The following is a 22901-nucleotide window of genomic DNA, read 5'->3' as shown; positions in this document are numbered from 1 at the left end:
GGATGGATTCTCCTCCCCCCCCCCCATTTTCTACCTACCATCCTTTGTAAACGAACATTGCTATAGAGTAAATATGCAATGAAAGCTTTTTCTGTTAATGATTTTGAAGGTTACTTGCAATATGCAAAAAAGGAAAAAAATCAGAACATGCAAGAATGCAGATAATGTCTTAATTTTATTTCATTATTCCAAATGTCATTGTTTAAAAAAGTAGAAGTTTATTGGAACAGTCTCAAGGTTCCATAGTCTTATGCAGGGGTCAGCAAACTTTTACAGCAGGGGACCGGTCCACTGTCCCTCAGACCTTGTGGGGGGCCAGACTATATATATATATATATATTAAAAAGAAGAAGAATGAATTCCTATGCTCAACAAATAACCCAGAGGTGCATTTTAAATAAAAGGACACATTCTACTCATGAAAAAACATGCTGATGCCCAGACCGTCCGGGGGCCGGATTTAGAAGGAGATTGGGCCGCATTCGGCCCCTGAGCCTTAGTTTGGGGACCCCTGGTCTTATGGATACTTGAGATTAATCCTCAATCTCTATGGGACCGCCTTCTGAGTAAATGTGCAGCAAGAAATATAAGTGCCTTAACATAAGGAATTTACTTCCAACGCTATCTAGTTCCCTCATTATAAATTCAAATGGCAGTGCCCTCCTGAGCAGGAAGGTCAACCGCATAGAAGCCATTCTTGCATATTTCCTTGTAGATGGTGATATACTTGGAAGCTTTCCTTGTTCGCGGAATCACAAATCTCTCTGTAAATTCACTTTTATTCATTTGCTGCTTCTTTTGGGCGCTAAGCACACAGTTAATAAATGTTAGTGCATAGGTGTAGCAGTTATGGAGATGTTCTTCATACCTATTAAAGAGAGAACCAGAAATGAGCATAAGAAACCAATGTGATACCTGACTTATTAAACATTTTATTAGATTACTGTATGATGATGGTGTACGCTGGCCATTATGCCAGAGCAATCCTTGACCAATGGAAACATGCACCAGCAGAAAATCATTTATGGAAGGGTTTTTAAAATGGCGGAAATTGGGGATGTGGTGGAGCAAAGCCACCATTGGTTAGTGTCTTATGTTTGCTGAGGTTAGTCACATTCATTTTGTCTATACCAGGGGGCCCAATCACCTTCTAAATCCGGCCCGTGGGCGGTCCGGGAATCAGCATGTTTTTACATGAGTAGAATGTGTCCTTTTATTTAAAATGCATCTCTGGGTTATTTGTGGGGCATAGGAATTCATATATTTTTTTCAAAATATAGTCCGGCCCCCCACAAGGTCTGAGGGACAGTGGACTGGCCACCAGCTGAAAAAGTTTGCTGACCCCTGGTCTATACAATGTTACACATAGAAATGATGGAAAGATGCAGGTGCTAATATCACCTCCCCACCCCCCACCTAGACAAAACTTTCATGTCATGACATGTGCCATGTGAGTTACATCACACTGCCCTCATATATATATATATATATATATATATATATATATATATATATATAAAACAACTACATAAGTGGAAACTTCTGCTTTCTATTTAAAGTTCTAAATTTCAGTATGAGGCTTAATTTTCCTTCAGTTATATTTGGTTCACCCATAAATTTATCTTGGACGTAGTTCTTACCACCTTTACATTTTACTCTTCTTGGAAAGCTGAATTTAGCAATAGCATTTAATCTCTTTTTGCATATTGCCATGTGCCCAAGATTCTACTTGTCCTGCGATTCTCCAGTGGGTAACAAAACAAGCATATATGGCATATGGAGCTGTAAGGAAGGATGTGGTTTGCATAGGCTAACTGAAGTGTAACTGAGGAACTCTGTAGTCAGGTTAACTTTGCAATGTGTTCCTCATTATTATTATAACAGTGCTGATTCATTAAAATTGTCAAAATACCAAAAAAAAAAATGCCAGGGAATGTCATCCTTGTATGATTTTTTTTTGTAAGTTTCTCACTTTGAAAACCTATTTTTCTAAAATTGAAAGTAAGTATTGAGTTAATTTTTATGAGATACAAGTTTAGGTTTCTTAAAAGGACAGAATGGCTCTGAATGCTTTTGCAGCCTATTCTTAGGCGACACACTACTGGGTGGGCTTTGCTTAAAACAAAAACAGATGATGGGCTCAACCGCAAATTTTATGACTGCCTGTTTAGGATCCAGAACAAAAAGGGTGGTTTTTTAAAATAAAAAAATAAGATTTATGTCTTTCTTTCCTTACCGAACTGCAGTAAAATTACAAATCTCATGGGAGACACATGCTCTCATCACCAGCATTTCTTATGTCACACACTCTTAGCAAAAAGAGTGCTGTAATTTTCAGAGTAGTGTCTTTGCCTGTAACTTTTCCATAGCTTGGGGATGCCAATGAGTCCCTTCTTGAATTACTTGAAACCTGCGCAAAGCTCTTGTTCAATTAAAGAAAGAAAGAATATATTCTACGTTTACATTAATTTTTTCATAATACCAGAACTTGTAAGTAATCATCAGGTCTTTAACATTTGTTGGTCCTTTTTGGTATTTGTAATCATCACTGTATATATTATGCTGGGTTGCAGAAAAATAGCTTGACTAAAGCCTTTATAGGAATGACATTCCTGTCCCTGGAAGTACTTGAAAAGCAAACATAATATGTTTTGTTTTCCACACTGAAACTGAAACCATAGGCTGTACTTGAGGGACTATTTGGAATATACTTCAAGAGAAATCAATCCTAATAATCATTGGATCAGTGAAAATGGACACTGAAATGTTGCTAAGGCCTAGATTAGTCTTCTGGTACTCTCTGGAAATTTTGGACTACAACTCCTATCATTTCTGACAATTGCCTATGCTGACTGTGGCTGATGGGAATGGTGGTTTAACGCAGCTGGAGAGCTGACATAAATAATGAAAGCAGCAAAACCTGCCTGTATTCAATTTTGGGTTTGTTTGTTAATCTTCCGACAGAAGTGCAATTCTGTACATGCTTACATCCCGTTCCCTCTTGATCAGTGTATCAAACGGTCATGTACATTCCACTCAATTCCTGTTCCTTATGAAACACATCTGACAACTTTGAACAGAAGTTAAAGCCAGCAACAATATATTTGGTTGCACAGATGAGCTTTAACTGAGAATAGGATGGAGTCCAGTGATAATTTATTCTGCAAAACCATAACACTACAAAGTTACATGGAACTGCTTGCGATGTCTCGAGTCACCTCTCCCTCCTAGTATTGTTCACACAATACATACTATCAGAATCTCTCAATTAAACCCAAAATATACAGAAATGGTTAAAGAAGGGTTAATGAAGATATAGGGCTCAGAGTGATTTTGTCTAAAGCCATTTCTCCAAATGACTACGTCAGATCCTTCTCTGAGTTGCCACATAGGCAGAGTCCCAAAACAAAGGATGTCTGGTTTAGCTGCCTTTAAACATACATGTAGTCACATCTGTCTATTGAGCTTCTTACCTGTGTGGAAGCCAGATTTCTGCCGCAGAGAATTGTTCTAGGTATTTATCCCATTGGTTAAGCAGGCCATACATGTCAGGCTGGACTAGTTGAACACTTACACATTGTTCCCATCCATGCTCAGCTATGTTAACTCCAGTTTCATTGTAATTATACACTAAACCTAAATACACAACAGCAGGACACATCAGAAATGCAAAATGCCAAGATTAGTTATGACATGTTGACCAATAGTAATTCATTCCATTCTGTTAATTGTTGTCACTTGCAACATCATTCCCATTTCTTTTACAGACCCCTCTGAACAGTAATTCTAAAAATCTTGGTTATATAAACCCTGAGTATGTAGTCCTATGAATTTCAATGTAATGGCATAATTAATTATCTAAATTGTGTAATTTCACCACAGCAGAAAGCAAGACAAGTAACATTTTTGGCAGAAGACAAACGGTGGTAGAATGGAAGCAGTGCTGCATAAAATCAATACAGGTGGAACAAAAAATTATGCCTTCTTACATCCCTAGGCACAACTGAAAAGAGCTCTAGCTACAGGCAATCACATATGTGACTCTCTCCAGCAAAAATGGTTGTGTAGACTTAGCAGAAAGGGGATTGGTGGTAGAAGGACTGCAGTTCACATAAGGAGCCTGAAATCTTAGAAAAGGAAGAGAAATCAAGGGCCAGAATGCCAGGAGGCTGAAGGGGGAGACATTGTAGGCAACAGGCAAAGGATGAGCAACCTTAGAGAAGGAAAGGAGTCCAATAGAAATATATGTTTCACATAGAGAATCTTAATTTAGAAAGTGAATTACAAATGTCTCTTACCATTAGTATTGGTTATTCCAACATGGAGATCAGAACTTCCATCATACCCTCTGAAAGAAGACATTTAATATCTTTTCATGTTGGAAAACAATCCAGTTATTGATGAGGGAAATGCTATATTTTTGCAATATAGAGAAATGTCCTGTTCCCTCTCTCTGCCCTGAAAAGACTGACTACAATCTTATCAAATGTAATTACTGTTCCATTTAATTAATTAAACTTCTAAATGAGTAGAAGGCTGCCTCAATCTGGCAGCAAATTAAACATAATATACAAACAAAAAAGCACTTATAAAAACTGCAGGTGGTTAGCACCATATTAGAAGAGGTATCAACAACAATAACAAGTTTATTTTGGGAATTATTTTTATCCTAATGCAAATGTTATTGATAGATTACTTAACTAAAACACATGCAAGTAATTGATCAATACTTTTCATCAGGTTGCACCCCATGTTCTGTGGGTTTTATAATTCCTCTAAACCAGGCATGGGGAACCTTTAAGCTCCCCATTGTTCCTTTGCAGCTATGTGGGTACCTGTCCCATGGCACCACATATGACCACAGATGTGGGATAGTTGGGTGTGGTTTGCAAGGAATGGCCTCATATATTGAAGGAGGACTCTCGTTGGCCCAAATCTGGCCTGAAGCACAAAAGGTTCCCTACCCGTTCTCTAAATCAGGGTTTCCCAAACTCTGGCCTCTAGCTGTTTTGGGACTACAATTCCCATCATCCCTGACCACTGATCCTGCTAGCTAGAGATGATGGGAGGTGTAGTTCAAAAACAGCTGGAGACCTAAGTTTCAGAAACGCTGCTCTAAACTGATTGTGGGATTTGTAACTCTATAAAAGTTGTTGTTGTTTGTTTTCATTTCTATACCGCTTTATATTTTTAAGAAAAAAATCTCAAAGCGGTTTATGGTTGATCACTAAATTAGACCTCCTGACCCGTCAATTTGGTTTCAAAATACATTTTGATTCACTTTAGTAAATTATGCAGAATTTACTCATTTCTACACCAGAGCTTAGAATAAGACCACATGGTTTGTCTGCAGACGGTGCCATGTTTATTTCATTTTTAAAATTTTACAAACCATTTAATCCAAGAACTCTCTAAGCAGTATACATAATAAAATTGTAGGTAATACAGCCGAAATCCACTATTAAGAAACATATACATGAAATAATAATTATTAAGACACAGGTGAAATCCATAGAACATCTAAAACAAATATAGGTAACTAAATCATATGTCCAGGTAGGCTGGCTAAAATAAAAACATTTCAGTGCATGTCCGAAATATAGTGAGGGTGCTGCCAAACTAAATGATTGACTCCTCGCAAAGGCAGAGCAGACATTACCGGTATATGGCACTTGTAAAAGTGCAAGTTCCTCAAGATCAAAGCAGTCAAATTGGCACACGTAGGGCAAGACAATCCCTTAAGTAAACTGGTCCCAAGCTGTTAAGGCCTTGAATGGCAGAACCTTGAACGTCGCCCAGTGACAAACTGACAACCAATATAGATCTTTGAGCAATGGTACCATCATGCTGGCAAAATCCCACTCCTCTATCAGTCATCATGCTGCAGCATTCTGCATGGCACCTCTAATCCTGCTGCCACATGGAAAGGATGAGAGAGAATTTAGCCCCAGATCTTGGGAAAACATTGCTACCCATCAGTGGACTGCGGCAGATGGACTGATCTAATCCATCGTAAGGTAGCTTTCATATGTCTTCTTTCTGAGCACACAATCAAGCAAAATGAACATAAATACTAAACATAACATTGTTGTGCAGAAAATCCTACCTCAGAAAGGTTCCTGTAGTAGGTTTAAGTAAAAAAGAACATCTTTCTCTGTGCCCATTAACAAATGGGCTGGGGATAGTGACAGGTGCTTCTTCCAGTTTCCTGTAGTACAGGCTCTGCCCACACAGGGGACAATGCTTGGGCACAAAGGAACCAAAGATGTCTCTCTTACAGTGGCTGATTTTGATTAAGCCCCTCTCCGAGTCCAAAGGCTGCATGATTTCTGCCTCCTCCTTGTGCAAATGGTCTTCTACCTGGCACAGGCTTATGGGTGAAAGGCAGAGCTTAACTACTGAAATGGGCATGGGAAAGTGGATGGGATTTGTTAGCTGTGCAGGTGAGAATGACAGATCAGAGAGCCAATTACTCCTCTAACAGAGAAGGAAGCAGAGAAGGGGGCAGGGAGGGAGGGTTTTCAGGTGGACATTCCCTTAAAGAGCCAGTATTCGTTTTTTCACATCATGATGAGGTTATTCTGCTGTAGATTCACATGGTATGGCAGCTGTGATTTGTCCACTCCCGTGGTCAATATTGGCTCAGTTCCTGCTAGCGGCTAGCCTTTTTTTTTTCTGCATATAAAACCAAAACCCCAAAGCTATGTTAACTAATGTTAAACAGAAAGTCCCCTGTATTTTCTCCTTTGCAGAAAGAAGACTGTGAATTGGACGTTTGGGGCTGGCACCTGCTTCTCCGCTACCATAGCAGTCGGGCAAACCTAGCAGCATAATACAGTAAAGCTGTTTTTACTGACCACATTCTAATATAACTGAAAGCAGCTCCAAACAAGAACCAAAGCAGTAATCAGAGCTAAAGGACCACCCAGGAATGCATCTTACTAGCTGCAGGAAGCAAGGTTGCTCTCTCCATGTGAGTTCTTGTGAGGAATTAGGACTCTGTTCTAGAAAACCCAGGGGCAGATCTACTATGAAACTAATGAAGCTTAAATTTCAGGGCCCCTAATCCCAGACAGGCCCCTTAAGTGACTTCAGTCCACTTTGCTTAAAAGTTTTTTGGGGGGTCTAGTAGACTCAAATTGAGTCACACGACTCAAACTGATTTTTTGTTGTATATATTTCAACAACACCAACGTTTAAAGTCTGTAGTGCAGATGCTGCAAAGGTCTTGGCAAGTTGGCTGTTCTGCTGAAGAGCACTTAAATTCTTTCTGCATTACTTCCGAGGACTACAAACCTAAGCACACTAAGCAGAGAATAGCCTTACTTCTGATTAAATCTACTTAGCCTTGTACATTGCATCTATATTTGGAGAGGCAAGAAAGCAAAAGAAGAAAATATATTGTCTCTCGACAGAACATAAGACCCTAGGGTCATGGGTTTGAGTCCTGTGTTGGCAAAAGATTCCTGCATTGCAGGGAGTTGGACTAGAAGATGACCCTCGTGACCCCTGCCAACTCTACAATTCTATGATCCCTGGTGTTTGTGACGTTTTCCGCCCTCCTTGCTAGATAGGGCGATGTGCAGCTCCCAAACAATTCGGCGCCACCGTGGATTGAGAACGACTGTCTGGTTCAGAGGCGCCGCTAGAGGGCACGCCGCCTCGCTCTCGCGTTGGCGCTTCAAGCGCGCGGCCGCTCTAGTCCCACAGGCCGGCAAGGCGCTTCAGCAAGTCTCCGTGGCCGCCGCCGGCCTCCATTTCCGCCACAGCCAAAAGCATCCGGCCTCTAATACGGCCGCGCGTACCTCACCTAATGCCTTCCGACCGGAAACCAGTTCCTGCAAGAAGAGGCCGGGTAGCTTTGGCAGGGCTCCCAAACAGCTCCTCCTCCTCCCTTCGCCCGCTGCCTTAAGCTCCTCAGGGCTCAGCGGAACCAAAATGCGAGGAGCTGCGCCGGGAGGGGACGCCGAAACGGGAGCGGAGTCGGAGGAGACATGAGCAGCACTAAGGACGTGACCTGCAGGTCAGAGCCGCCGAGCACTGCGACCTCTCCCCTCCCCTCCCCCCCCACCCGCCGCCCTACAGCGCGCGGGCACGCTCCGCCCCTCGCCGGGGTGGGGTCGAGAGGCGGCCGGGCTCCCTCCCTCCCGCCTCTGGCCCGTTAAACTCCCGAAATCCCCCTCCTCCTCCCCCACCCAACGGAAGGGGAAGGAGAGGCGGGCGTCGCTGCTTCTGCTTCCTACCTTTGTTCCATTGCCCTGGTGACAGGCGGACACTCCCGCCTGCAGCCCTGGTGGTCCCAAAGCCCAGCAAGGGGACCCTCGTAGGCCTAGAAGCCACTAAGTGTATAGGAGGCCCTTTAGGATCTGGTCTCCTTGCGAGGAGAGGTCGAGGCAACTTCTGTGATCCTGCCCCCCCCCCGCCATTCCCTACCTAGCTCGTCTCCGCGCGCGCCTGTGCGTATCTTCTTGTTTAGCTTGCTTTTTAGCAGCTGAAGTTCGCCCCAGTAGGGAAGAGAAACAGAAACTTAGTTGTGCGAGAGGGGGAACCCAAGAGCAGCCCTATTAGATCAGATCTGTGGCCCTTTCTGGTCCAGCATCTCGTTATCAATAGTGCGCAAGCGGACACGGAGCCATAATAGGAGCACAACAGCGCTCTCCTCACATGTGAATTCCGGCAATTGATATTCAGAGGCATATGCTGCCTGGGATGCTGACCTTCATGACCCTGATTGCTGGTCCTCACCGTGTTATGTGGCAAGACATTCCATAGTTTAGCTATGCTCTGAAAAGAAGCATTTCCAGAGATTTTGTATGTCCTGAATCTCCTTTGATTCAGCTTCATGGAATGTGCCAGTTTCTAGTATTACTCAAATAGAGAGAGAATTGTTGGTGTTTTTTTTTAAGTAAGCCTTTAAAAGAACATAATCTGTCAAGTGCATTTTCTGCTATTTATTTAGTCAGTTGCTTTATATTGCCCAGGGCAATCCAAAGATACATTAAAACCAAGAGGAAAAAAGAAATGCTTTAAAAACATCCCACCCAACTTCTAAAAGGCCACAGATAGTTAAAGGTCAAAGGCCTTGTTACAGAAGAACTTTTTTGCCTGGTGCCTAAAGCTATACAGTATAATGATGGTGCCAGGTGAACCTCCCTGGAGAGAGCACTCCACAAACGATGCCCATTCTCCTGTTGCCATTTTCCAGACCTCTTGTGAAGGAGGCATAAAAGAAGGGTCTGGGTTGGTTCATATGGGGAGAGGCAATCCTTAAAGTATTGCAGTCCTGAGTCATTTAAGGCTTTATAGGTCAAAAGCAGCACTTTGAACTGGGCCTGGAAACTAATTGTCAGCCAGTAGTGTTATGCCAGGATTGGTGTTATATGCTCTTGTCCTGTGATTCCCAAACTTTTTCTGACCGTGACCCCATTCCCGACCTTCTTTCCTCCTTGTGCCCCCATGGGTATAGCCAAGGGGGATGAAGGGGAGCAGCTGCCCCCCAAATCAGTAAAAATAAATACACATCTGAGGTTCTGCTCCCTTGCCATTTTTTCTAACTAAAAAGGCTCTAAATCTGGCATAGGCAACCTCGGCCCGCTAGATGTTTTGGGACTATAATTCCCATCATCCCTAACCACTGGTCCTGTAAGCTAGGGATCATGGGAGTTGTAGTCCCAAAACATCTGGAGGGGCGAGGTTGCCTATGCCTGCCCAAAATATTACTTTTCCTTATAGCATAGCTGCCAAGTTATCCCTTTTTTAAGGGAAATTCCCTTATGCTGAATAGGCTTCCTCGTGAGAAAAGGGAAAACTTGGCAGCTATGCCTTATAGAAGAGTTGCTCTACCTCTTGATTACTTATGTTTTTACTAAGTTCATTTCATTTTTGAAATTGTGCTCTAATTTCTGTCTCACTTTTCTGGTTTCACATTATGGTGCATGTAATAGTTGATGCATAATGTTTGCTACTTGATTTTTCGCTCATGTCTGAACAACATCAAGAAATAGCTTAAAAGCCTGTCATCTGTTGGTATTTTTTCTTTGTCACTGCAGGTATTTTATGCAAGGGGTATGCCGTGAAGGAAGTAGGTGCCTATTTTCACATGATTTGTCTACAAGTAAACCATCTACTATCTGCAAATTCTACCAGAAAGGCCAATGTGCCTATGGAACTCGCTGCAGGTATGGGCTGCTAGTTTTTAAAATAAAACATACAGGTTTTTTTGCAGGGGTGTGTGTGTCATGCCAATGATATTTCCTAAGCTGTTGATCCTCTAGACTTGAACAGCTTGTGGCTTGGCTTCTGTTTGGTTTGTAATTTCTAGATTTTTATTAAAACCAGAGGAAGAGCTTAATGTTCCAATATCCTGGTTGCAGCTGGACAGTTAGTTCTTAGAATCTGTGCTGCTGCTTGTTTTATAAAAAAAAAGCTTGCATGATTAAAGCTTGCATTGTGTGGAGCCCAGCTGGTTGATCTAAAGTTACAATCCCATATACACTTTCTTGGGTGTATATAGCATTGAACTCAGTGCATAGAACTGGGATGTTTATGCTGCAATCCTAAATATTAAGTAGAAGTAAGTTTCTTTTGAAATTGGCAGCGCTCTAAGTAAACATACATAGGATTAGGATCTTAGTTTTACTGTTAAGAGTACTTTCTGGGCTTAACCAGATGAGGGGTGTAGTCTCTCCTAAGGGGATTTTAGTTATGCTGTAGAACGATTAAAAAGTCAATTTAAACTGCAGTCCTTACCCCACTAAGGCCCATTGAATTCAATAAGACTTACTTCTGAGTAGAATTCTGCTGTAAGACTGCAACCCTGCCCCTCACTTAATTGAAATCAGTGGGACTTATTCTTGCATAGGATGGTACTGTGAATACGTTAAAAGTGCAGTAACTCGTACTCATTGTATGTTCAGTATAGATTTTGCTGAATTCATACAAGCAGTGAGTGACACTCATTCTTAAGAAGCCACTTGCTTTTAAACAGCCTGCCTATTGAAACAAGTCCCTTTTTGCAAGGGTGGCTAGGCTATCCCCCCCCAAACCCTACAAAGTAGGGTAATTGTACTAGCACAAATGCATTGAAATAAATGTCTTCTGCAGTTAATATTTGTGGTCTTTTTATTTGTTCTTAAGATATGATCATGTTAGACCTTCTGCATCAGGTGCCATAGTGAGTACTAGGACTCTTTGCGCTTCTGCACCACCATTCTACAGCCTTAACACTCAGCCGGAGCAAAATACACCTATAACAAAAAGTAAAGTACATGAGCCTGGAAAACGTGAAAAGAAAACATTAGTGCTCAGAGACAGAGGTAAGAGTAGGGGTTTTCTTTCTATTTTTCTAATTCTGTTGACACTTTGTTGTTTTGCTTATTTGCTGCTTTTTATTTGGTCCTAAATGATTCCAAGCATTTGTCCTTACATAAACAGACTCACACACTGCAGCCAACACACTAACATGTCACAATGCACAGTTTGGAAAGCTCTGGCCTACAGTGACCAAGAAACAGGCCCCAACTTTGGACTATGCAGATAGGAGCAGACTTGATTCTTAATGGCTGGGGTTTAAAAAGTTGGTTTCGAGTGTGTGTGTGCGCGCGCACACACACACACACCATGATGTTCCTGAGTGCACCTTTTTGCATTCTCCCATGTCATGTCAATGCATGGCTGCCATTCACTCGTATGGAGAAAGATACAGCACTGTACTTGGGGAGACTGTTGCTGTGAAGGGAGGGCAAGAGCTACTCAATCTTCCCCTCTAGGATCCTGGAAACTTGCAAGCCCACCCTTCATGCACACTGTGCCTGCTGCCATGACTGGCATTTTGTAAATTTGCAGTTATTTTTCACCCGTTCTTTAATTTTAGATGCATGTTTTTCTGGTGCTTGTTCCAGAAAGAATTGGCTGTGAGTAATTAAGGTGCATGACGAGATGATAAAGCTTTCTACGATCTTAAGATGAAAGTAGGTTCCCTGTGTTTAGTGGAGGCAAGTTGAATTAAATTACAATTTAGAAATGCCTGCCAGCTGCTTTATTACCTTATAATGGGAGATTTCATGAGCAGCTAACCGTAGCTTTTCTGTTTCACATGATCACATGCTATTTTTTCCTCTCCCAAGATTTATGTGGCTCAAATGAGGAAAGATGCGGCGCTCAGAGTGATTCAGCATGTTGCAGTGTTTCAACAGATGCTCTAGAAGCAAAGCCCCATTCATATTTGGAAGCTATCCGCAGTGGGCTTGAAGATGATTATGCTGAACCTGGAAGTTCATACACTGATGGCGAACAGTTATGTCCTTATGCAGCAGCTGGCATGTGCCAGTTTGGTGACAGATGTCTCTACCTCCATGGGCAAGTGTGTGAAATCTGTGGCTTGCAAGTACTTCATCCCTTTGACCCAGAACAGAGAAAGATGCATGAAAAGGTAAACATGACTAAAAATAAAACTAATTTCAACCTGATTCTGTATTTCTTGAAATGTCTTGTAGATCTATGTTATATTTGGTTTTTAGAGTCCTCCTACAGATCTAGCTAGAATTTATGGTTTGCTGCCATGAGAGTGAGCTGCAGTGAGCTTAGATCTCGGGTTCCCTCTTCTGCTCTTTCATGCCTTCATCAAGTAGACTGGAATCTTTGGCTTCTGGTTTGAAAGTAACCACCGCTCCCTGTGTCATCTGAACTTGGTGGTTTTGTTTATGCTGCAGCTGACTCTCCCCCCCCCCCCCAGATCCTGACTTGGTCTTGATAGGCATAGTTTGAACAAGCCACAGATCCTCAAGTTCAGACATTGTGGGGGACTGTGGTTAGTTGGAAAGCTTCCACTTTAAATTTACTCCATGTTGATTAATAATGTGATTCACTATTGTAGTAGGAAGCCATGATAATGCTATTCTGTCAGTGTAGCCTTTACATTTTTGCTAGCATATTTTGCTCTAGTTTATTGGTAAGCTTCATTTTAAGGTATCTACAAGTATGTTTTTGTCACCTTCCATGAGTAATCAAGTGGCTTAAAAATATATAACTTGAGTGAATTACTGCAGAAAGTATGGTATGTAAAATTGCATTGGAAAATAATACTTAAAATATAGTATAATCAGTGTGTGAAGCTATAAAATATAATTTTCAGATATATTAAAATATGTCTATTGTAGCATTATCAGAATCTAAAACCAAAGTAGGTGTTGAATGCATTTACCAGTCTCATGAAACTAGCTTTAGAATTCAACCTGCTGCTAAATTCTTAAGTGTAACTGATTAGGAGTAATGAAATTCCCTTGAGCTTCTCATAGGTATGCTAATGCCGTACTGTTATTTTTAGATTTGATTGATGCTTTAAAATTAATTGTCTTGTATTTCATTTGAATAATATAGTTCAGTAACTCAAATATTTAACGTAGAATGTATCTATAAATATTCTTGCATACTGTATTCTATACATTGCATATCTGGGAATGTTTCCTGTACTGTTTCCATTCTTCTTAAAAATGATTGATAGTACAAAACCATAGCCTTCACACTCTGCCCTTACTTACTGGGTTGTATCCAACGGTAATGCTAAGTGAATGTTCCATCAGCCTAACAATTTCTGCTTTCTCAATGGAATGTTCCCCCCTCTCTCCCTCTCCACATGCCCCCTTAAACATTTCTAGGAGTTCCCCCAACCCTCTAAAACAGATTTGGGAGAACGTGGTACATTCATGGAAGGAGGAAATGCCCTGTAGCACAAGCAGTAATCCTTGCACTGATGGAACGCAGTAGTGGAATACTACGGTAGTTCCATTCTTCTTTTTCTGGCCCTTCCTGTCTGATGGCTCCTACAATATGCTGTGCTAAGGCAACGGACAATCTTTGTGTTAGCCCAGTGCTCAAATGGGGCGGAATCCTATGCCACTTCTTTCCAGACAGAGATCATTGGGCCTGACCCAACATACCCCACTTCCTCTTTTGTCCCATGTTAAAACCAAAACCTACTTCCTCTCCCACCCCTCACCCTCTTCAGACAGATTACTCATCAGTATTAAATCAAATGGTGTTAAGTTCTCATATATCAAGACTGTTCAACTTGTGACCCATCATGCCAAATTCAGCTCACCAGCTGTACACTGTGATGTGATCACCAGGTGCTTGACAGCTAACCTACCCCCCACCTCCACCTCCTGGTCTGTGAACATAGGGCATTTACATAGTTACTGGTAGGCTTCATTAAGCTTAATGGGTCTGAAATTGTGTGGGCCTCATCTGTAAAAATTTACTGTCACATAATTGTATCCAGTTGCCATTTTAAATCCAAGGTCAGCTGCATGCTTAATTATAGCTTAATGCCAGTCCCTTGGCTGTCCAAGGCCTTTATGCTGGTGGGTTTGGTTTAGTTTAGTATTTATGGTCTTCTTTTTAAACAACAACAACAACGCAGCTACTGTGTTTTTGGTGAGGTGGTTCTTAATTATTGTTTGATACAAGTTTCCCTTTGTAATAAAACAATCTAGCAAGGGAACTTTTGTCCCTCTCCTCTCCCTCTACAAATCTGCTTTGGAGGGTTAGTGGAACCCCTAGAAAAAGCTTGATTTAATGGAACTTAGGCTGCAATCCTACGTTCCTGGCAGGTGGCAGTGGGACTTGATGGAGCAGCAATGCCAATGCCAGCACTGCACGTACAGGCTGGTGCTTGGGGCAGGAGGGGGAGGCAGAGAAAAGCTCCCTCTGCTGTGCCAGCTCCCAGGTTGCTGTAGTGAACAGGCCCACATCTGACCCATTTGCCATCACACTGACAACAGCATGGTCTGCAAAGAATCTAGTAGATCCAGGACCAGCCCAGTCCTGCTCCCTCCCACTGGCTGTCGCCATCTGGGATGCTGCTGGCAGTAACTTGCACCTGCTGTGTAAGTGGACATATTCAAGTGCTGCTCATTGGTGGAGCTCCTCCACCATCTGAGGCTGACAAAACCAGGCAGGACTGGGTGGAGGGAACCTCTACTCCCAGTGCAACCCCCAGCAAGGCATATGAGGGGTTTGAATTGCTATGCCAGTTCTAAATTGACAGGTTTAGGACTGTACTGTCAGAACATTGTAGTGGCTATACCTATAATAGTAGTCCTTCCCCCTGCTTCCTTTAAAAATATATAATATATCTTGGGCTTTTCTTTCATATATAGATGTGCATGGCTACGTTTGAACACGAGATGGAGAAGGCCTTTGCCTTTCAAGCAAGTCAGGACAAGGTATGCAGTATCTGCATGGAAGTGGTATATGACAAACCATCAGCATCTGAAAGAAGATTTGGAATCCTTTCCAACTGCAATCACACATACTGCTTGTCCTGTATCCGCCAGTGGAGGGGTGTCAAGCAGTTTGAGAATCCAATCATAAAGTAAGTTCCTAACAACCTTCACTTTTAGAATACAGTGCATGATATTTTTCTTATTCCTTTCCTTTGTACCTTCAAATGAGGTGTAGTATAGCTGAGGATTGACTAAGGAAAGTTTTGCTTACGGTTTTTTGTTATTGCAGTGTGTTACAGGAATTTTTTCGATTGATGGGGAAACGCCCATTTGTAACAACCACCAAAATATCTTAGGGAATATGTAAGGGGGTTATTGATGAGAACAGAATATCTTGTTTGTTGGCTTTGGTATGAGCCTCAGAAAATGAAGGGGTGTGTGTGTGTGTTTGTACAGAAAATGCTGAAACCTAGCATTTTAAAAAATTGGTTCCTTGGATAAGACTGATTTTTTTTGTTTTGTTATTGCCATCCCAACATTCAGCATACTGTAGCCACTGAGCATGTCACTGAATGCGGATAAAAATTAAATAGTGGGAAAGAATCTTGCCTGGATCAGCTCTGGAAGTGGGAGTGAAGGCAAAAGAGTGGGGAGTATGAAGTCATCTCTTTTTAATACAGTGGTACCTCGGTTTATGAACACAATTGGTTCCGGAAGTCTGTTCATAAACTGAAGCGTTCATAAACTGAAGCGAACTTTCCCATTGAAAGTAATGGAAAGTGGATTAATCCGTTCCAGATGGTCCGCGGGGTACTTAAACTGAAGCGTTCATAAACTGAAGCATGGGTGTAATTGGTTCCGGAAGTCTGTTCATAAACTGAAGCGTTCATAAACTGAAGCGAACTTTCCCATTGAAAGTAATGGAAAATGAATTAATCCGTTCCAGATGGGTCCGCGGCGTTCATAAACCGAAAATTCATAAACCGAGGTGTTCATAAACCGAGGTTCCACTGTACTGTGCTTTGAATTGCTGTGACCTGCATCAGCTTTGAGAAACAGAAGTTTGCATCCCAATTACTACATTGATGTGAGCAGAGAAGCTGAAATCTCTGCTCATATCAGCTCTTACTATGAAGCCCATCATCTCCCTAAATGGCCTCGGTCCAGTATACCTGAAGGAGCGTCTCCACCCCCATCATTCTGCCCGGACACTGAGGTCCAGCACCGAGGGCCTTCTGGCGGTTCCCTCGTTGCGAGAAGCCAAGTTGCAGGGAACTAGGCAGAGGGCCTTCTCGGTGGTGGCGCCTACCCTGTGGAACGCCCTCCCAACAGATGTCAAAAAGGAAAACAACTACCAGACTTTTAGAAGACATCTGAAGGCAGCCCTGTTCAGGGAGGCTTTTAATGTTTAATAGATTATTGTGTTTTATTCTTCTGTTGGAAGCCGCCCAGAGTGGCTGGGGAGACCCGGCCAGATGGGCGGGTATAAATAATAAATTATTATTATTTTTATTATTATAAGGGCAGAGGTTGAAACATCTTTTCACCCCAGTGTGAGATTGGAGCTCAACACTGCCCCCTCCTGCCCTGCTAGGTTTACTTTTTTTAAGCTCCCCCATCCTCAGAAAAAAACTTTTTTTAAGTTAGGTTTTTTAGGGTGGGGAAGTTTTGGGAGCTGCCAGAAATCACTTTGGGTCCTAGATATTGCTTCCCGCTCCACCGATTTGTACTTCAGAAGTGCTTGGTGTTGCTCTTGAATTGGATGAAACTGCTTCTTCTCAGCAAACTACACATATACTTTTTAAATTTCATCCAAGGTCCTGTCCAGAATGCCGTGTGATATCAGAGTTTGTAATTCCCAGTGTGTATTGGGTGGAAGATCAGACTAAAAAGAATGAGCTGATTGAAGCATTTAAGCAGGGAGTGGGGTAAGTATTATGATTATTATAATGTGAGACCAGAGTTGTTTGATGAGTAGTTCAATTAAATAATAATAATTAATAATAATAATAATAATAATAATAATAATATTGTGTTATTGTCTCAATCTAGAGCAGCATGCAGTATACAGAATACTTCTGTAATTAAAAAACGTTTCTGTGAATATGTCTATCAGACTATTAAACATAATAAAAGTGGCAATCGGTGGGATGAAATAGCTTCCCCCCCCCCCAAAAAAAATTAAAATAACTCCAGGATGTGTTGGTTAAGAGTTTGGTAACATGTCTATGCTGCTCCAAATAGTACTATTTTTTTCACCCTTTAGCACGCTAGTAGTTTGATTCAGATGAAAGGCAAAGTCCTGTTTTGCATGAAGACGCACCAGGCTCTCACACTCCGTCCTCCTATTATGGCCTTCTGTTCTTCATCTGTCCTTCAATTCTGGTTTGTAGGCAAACTAGTTTCTGCAAACCATAATTTGCAATTCTGTCTTCTAGGCAAAATTGGTTTGCCAGCAGAGCAGGTGTAGGTGGGGGTATGCAAATAGAGGCCAATGTGAGCCCACTACATGTTCCCAATCCTTTTGGTTTGGGGTTCTCGAGCAACATTTATGCCCAAATTGACCCATGGCCTTTGCACAAGAATTTTATTGATTTATTTAGTTCTATTTATAGATCATCCTTCACCAAAAGATCTCAGCACAGTTCACAAGATAAAAACGCAAGAAGCTGTGTGTCCTGTAGTGCAAGATTTGCGAGTTACAAGTGATCACTGGTGATCCACCTACCCCTATTTAGTTTTTTGTTTTACTAGCATTCTTCCACTTGGCCAGGCTCACACTCCCCCCCCCCTCAAAATGAAAGTGAGTATTGGCACCTGGAAAAGGCCATCTTTTTTCTTTTTTTTAAATGTACAGTATCTCATATTGAATTCAAGTGGGGACTCTTGATGATGATTATTTCCATCGAGCTGCACTTCAGGCCTCAGATAGCTTGGCCCAGGGACTTTGCTACTGTGTCTTTTTGGAGAATGCAGTTCTCGGGTTGCATTAATTTTCAATCTCATATATAGAAATTTATGGCCTCATTTCTGAGGTTAATGAAGTGGAATATCTGGAAATACTTGTTGACTATTTGCATTTAGGCTGTAACTTGGTAATAAGGTCAGACCACAAATCATTTCAATATCCATTTTCTCTAAAATTGCTAAAGGCCCTGATTTTTTTTACCCATGGTGGGGTGGGGAATACATCAGGAAATTTAAGAAGTCTTTTTCTACTCAATTACTTTGCCAGGACAACATTTTTAAGTGCAGCAAATCTAGAATGAAAGTGTGTTTTCAACCTTCTCACACTATTTTGATCAAACTGTCCCCTTAAAATTTGTGAAAACAAAACAAAAACCCACATGTGGTGAATAATTCATTTTATGTGAGCCAACAGTGAATTGTGTACATATCTTACTAATCTATCTAGCATTTGGTTAAATGCTTGTTGTAATTAACCAAATGCCAGCTGTGTCATTCTGTGACCTTCACTGTTGGTCTCTAATTGTTTACATTGTGTTGCTCTTTATTTATGCAGTGTTTATGCTTATCAGTCACATCAGGGGCTGTGCTATTAATACATCTAGAGCTGAAATCTGCAGCTGCTGATCAGAACAAGCAGTTTGAGCCTATGATACGGTGTTTTGTGTCTAAAGGCTATTAATTATATACTTCTGTGGAAAATCTAAGCATGACAGCTCCAAAAATGGACTATATGCAGGAAGGGAAAGCACTTGGCAGTAAACCTCCTGACTTTGCAGCTCTTTTATGGAACAAATCCACCCCAAAAAATCATTTTGGATTTGTCTTGATAGAGGAATTGAGAGGAATGGGAAAAAATACATAATAGCAAAGTTACTAGCATTTTTGACACGGTCTCAAGCTGAAATCTTTTCCGTCTTTGACCATCTTTTATAGAATAAGAATCATGGAATTTTAGTTGGAAGGGAACCCAAGGGTCATCTAGTCCAACCCCCTGCATTGCACAAATCTCAACTAAAGCACCCAAATAGGACTTTCAAATTGCAGTAACTGCATAACATGGAGTTTGAAAGATCTGCCCTATTAAATATAATTTGAAGCAAGTTGCACTCTGCCTTTCTCAGGACAATGAGCTTCCTTAATGCAGATCAATGGAAAGTACAGTTAATATGCTTTTGTGGTCTCACAGGCTTGGATGGTTGACCCATCTAAGTGACTGAGAATGTAAAATGATGTCTGAACAGAATTTTTTTGTCATAAATAAAACTGATTTTGTGAGTGGGTTTTTCTCTCAGAAAGAATCTATCCCCTTTGTTCTTGCTTCGGATTTTAACAGTTGAATTTAATAGCTTGTTAAAGTTACTGTGTTACGCTGAAATGTACATACTGATTTGGCGCAATATGGCTTCAGATTGTTCTGTCAAATTTTACTTAATTAAAGATTTTATAATAAGAAAACAAGTCTCCTATAATGTAACAAGTTATGGCTAAAGCCACATGTCTTACATTCTTGCCTACTTCCGTTTTGTTCTAGTAAGAAACTAAAGCGTGCCATTGGGTCAAGAAAGATCACGATTCCTTAACGTTGTCCTGAGCCTCTTTTACCACAACACTCCAGTGAAGCTTAAGTCTCCAACACTTTCCAGTGAAACTTAAGTCTCACATTGGTGTACTACAGTCAGAACAGGACCAGAAATAAATGCACACATCCACTGCCATATCATACCCACTTTCTTTCTTTGAAGATACATGGGAGAAAGAGTGGCTGCAAAGGGTTGGCGACCTGATCTTCACAGGGACTGTCATAGCCAGGGACTGTACATCACTGCTCTGCTCCAGTAGAGATTGATGGAGAAGCATTATATTCACCTAAATGCCTGCAATAATGCCACTGACCATCTCCCCACCCCTTGCATCAAAGTGTCTTAGGTGCCTTTACTTTGGGTTTTCATTCCTGTATTTACTTTTATTTTCCCTTGTTCTTAGCAACATTAGCCACCTTGAGATTTAGGGTATAAATGAATGTCCTTGTGTTTTGTGTTCTCTCTCTCATATGTTCAGGAGGAAGGCCTGCAAGTATTTTGACCAGGGTAAGGGGACCTGCCCATTTGGGGGGAAATGTCTGTACCTGCATGCCTATCCAGATGGGAGACGGGCTGAACCAGAGAAACCACGAAAGCAGCTTAGCTCTGAGGGGACTGTCCGGGTAAGATATCCAGCCATGTTTCTTCTCTCAACTAAACTGCAGCACTGGGCTTCAGTGATCCGACACATTCTTCCACTGAAGACTTTGACACTTTTATACATTCATAAAAGGCTTCAGAGTATCAGCTGTAGCATAGCTGGCCCGTTTGGGGAACAGGGTGCTCTTTTCCTAAGATCCTGAGTACTGCATCTCACATTGACAATGGAGTTCTTTCAATTTCAGAATCTAGTTTACTTGGCATTTAAAACACAAATGCTTGAGTGTACTTGTTCGTTTTTGCCTAGCTAGCAAGTGTGGTTTTAAATAGCCCTGAAAATTTCACATTTATATGTTTGGATCATCTAAGTAGGCTTCTTTTAGTAAAGGCTGTTGTATTTCTAATAATAGTGCACTTGTTGCTTATAACCTTTACGGTAAGCTTAATGGTGTTTTGTCAGATCAGTACAGATACCTACACAGCTAGTGCTGTAGCCCTTGCTGGCAGCGCAGGCACAGCAGCATGCTTTGAAGTCCTGGACTTCAGAGCTCTTTTTTTGTCTACTTTTGCTATGCAATTGGATAGGAAGGGAAAGTTTGCATTTTGTGTTTACATGCACTAGTCACTTGGTTTGAGCATGATACAGTTGCTTGGTACTGAATTCGTGCTCCACTACAGCCTCACCCCTCTGGCCATGCAGCACTCTAAGAGCCTCTTTGAACCTTATTTTTTCAGTCTACATGACAGAATAGACTCAGGCCATAGTGTGCATGAAAATTGTAATTGCTATTTTACCTCTCCAGCTGAAATCTGCACAGCTAAATGCTATATACTCTGTTCTGACTACTGATCACAATATGCCTACTTGTATTTCTGAGGGGAATTGTTGACTATTGGATGAACTGAACTGCAAGACACAGGTTGGCTTCAGTATTTTGGAACTGGCACTTTACTGTATTAAACCTATGCCAGCCGTGCTATTACTATGACATATGATGGTGCAGCAAAAATCCCTGAGATGTTACAAGTTGCAGTGCTGATGTAAGAGGCCTTAGGGTCCAGTGGGGATTTAGAGTAGTAGTAGTTACAACACACACTCCCATCAGCTAGACCCAAGAGCTGTAAGGTCTTGGAAATACAAAGGCCAAGATCACAAGCTTGTATTTACAGAAAGGCCCTTCCTAGGGCAAGCACTGATAGCTCACTGGTCAAGCACATGCTTGCACAGAGAAAGGTGCCAGTTTCAAGTGCTGTGAAAAATCTTTACCCGAGTCTAGTGGGTTAGATGGGCAAATAGGGGGACTGTAGCATCCAAGAAAAAGTAACTCTTCATACGCTTCAATGAAATTCTGGCAGTGACCCATGTGCCTTTCTACAGCTGGCATCTTTTTGGTACCAAGGGAAGTAGGCCTCATCATACTGCACTGAGGAGGATGTTGTTTTAGCTGCAGCAGTAGCCTGCTTTTCAGTTCAGGTGTATGCAGTATTTAAGCAGATACCTTCTTCGGTATGAGTCATTAGTGAGCACTGTATTGTTGTTTTTTATTCTAGTTCCTTAATTCTGTTCGCCTCTGGGATTTTATTGAAGATCGAGAAAACAGAACACTGCCAGCTGCTGACAATGATGTAACAGAGATGGGAGAGCTTTTTATGCATCTTTCTGGAGCAGATGCTGAACCTACTGCTCCTCCCTAAGCCACCACAAGATCTCTACCATGTACTCTTCTGTATCAGTCTTTCTGTTCCTTAAATAACTTTGTACTGTTTACCACTTTAGAATTACTGTGCCATGGAGACTGAAGTCCTGGTGAAATTCTAGTATGAGCCTGACACTGTAGAGCAAAACAATTGAAGCTTAATAAAATGATTGCTTTAAATAAAAATGCCAGTGTATAGTCATAAGTAGAAGAACTCGTGTTTTTCTGAAATCAGAACACCAGTATGTTCCCCAAAGTAAAGGAAAGCGTCCAGATTTTGAGAGGTGATTTTTCAGGAAACAAATCATAAGTAAAGCTAGGGGCAGGAAGTAGTGAACATCAAGCATCTTCATGTAACGTTCTGCCTGACTCAAACCAGCATACCCCAGTATAGCTTAATGTTGTTAAAGGTTGTTGGTTTGTGTGTTTTTTACAAGAAAAAAGGTTAGGAAAATTATATAGGACTAGTCAAGTGTTAAAGCAGTACAGTTGATCAAATGTTAAATACTAAATGGATCTTGTTTTTGAATGCCTTATTTAATGCTCTTTAAAATTTGGTTATGAGCAATAGTACAAGGCTCCATTTCATAAGCAATATAGATATTTTAAGAAAGTAACACACCCATCTATGCTACCATTGTTTTGACTGTACTCCTTTTACTCCTAATAATGGAAGTCCAGTCAAAATAAGCCAGCAGTTACATGCAGATGGAGCAGGCAACATCTCTTTGGTACAGAAATATCACTTATAGAATTTCTACACTACTCAAGCCACTGCACGTCTTAGACTATATTCTATTGAAATATATATATTGATTATATTCTATTGA

General features: G+C 41.3%; 2 protein-coding genes across 2 annotated transcripts; one reads left to right on the top strand and one right to left on the bottom strand.

Annotated features, from left to right (window-relative positions):
- Nucleotides 1-367: 367 nt before the first annotated feature.
- Nucleotides 368-7775, bottom strand: MKRN2OS (MKRN2 opposite strand). The gene is made up of 4 exons (XM_035106235.2): nt 6107-7775; nt 4299-4348; nt 3474-3636; nt 368-868 (listed from the first exon to the last, which is right to left on the bottom strand). Exons 1-4 carry the CDS (start codon nt 6409-6411, stop codon nt 646-648), a joined length of 741 nt encoding a protein of 246 aa, XP_034962126.2. The 5' UTR covers nt 6412-7775; the 3' UTR covers nt 368-645.
- Nucleotides 7776-7856: 81 nt separating this feature from the next.
- On the top strand, nt 7857-22257 carry MKRN2 (makorin ring finger protein 2). Its single transcript, XM_035106233.2, has 8 exons — nt 7857-8023; nt 10050-10178; nt 11137-11315; nt 12126-12430; nt 15159-15373; nt 17042-17152; nt 20253-20397; nt 21926-22257. The coding sequence occupies exons 1-8, from the start codon at nt 7995-7997 to the stop codon at nt 22067-22069; spliced, it is 1257 nt and encodes a 418-aa protein (XP_034962124.1). The 5' UTR covers nt 7857-7994; the 3' UTR covers nt 22070-22257.
- The last annotated feature ends 644 nt before the right edge of the window (nt 22258-22901 follow it).

This window comes from Zootoca vivipara, chromosome 2 (assembly GCF_963506605.1).
Source record: "Zootoca vivipara chromosome 2, rZooViv1.1, whole genome shotgun sequence".
Classification (NCBI taxonomy): Eukaryota; Metazoa; Chordata; class Lepidosauria; order Squamata; family Lacertidae; genus Zootoca; species Zootoca vivipara.
The sequence above is the reverse complement of the archived record's forward strand: the minus strand, read 5'-3'. Positions and strand labels throughout refer to the sequence as shown.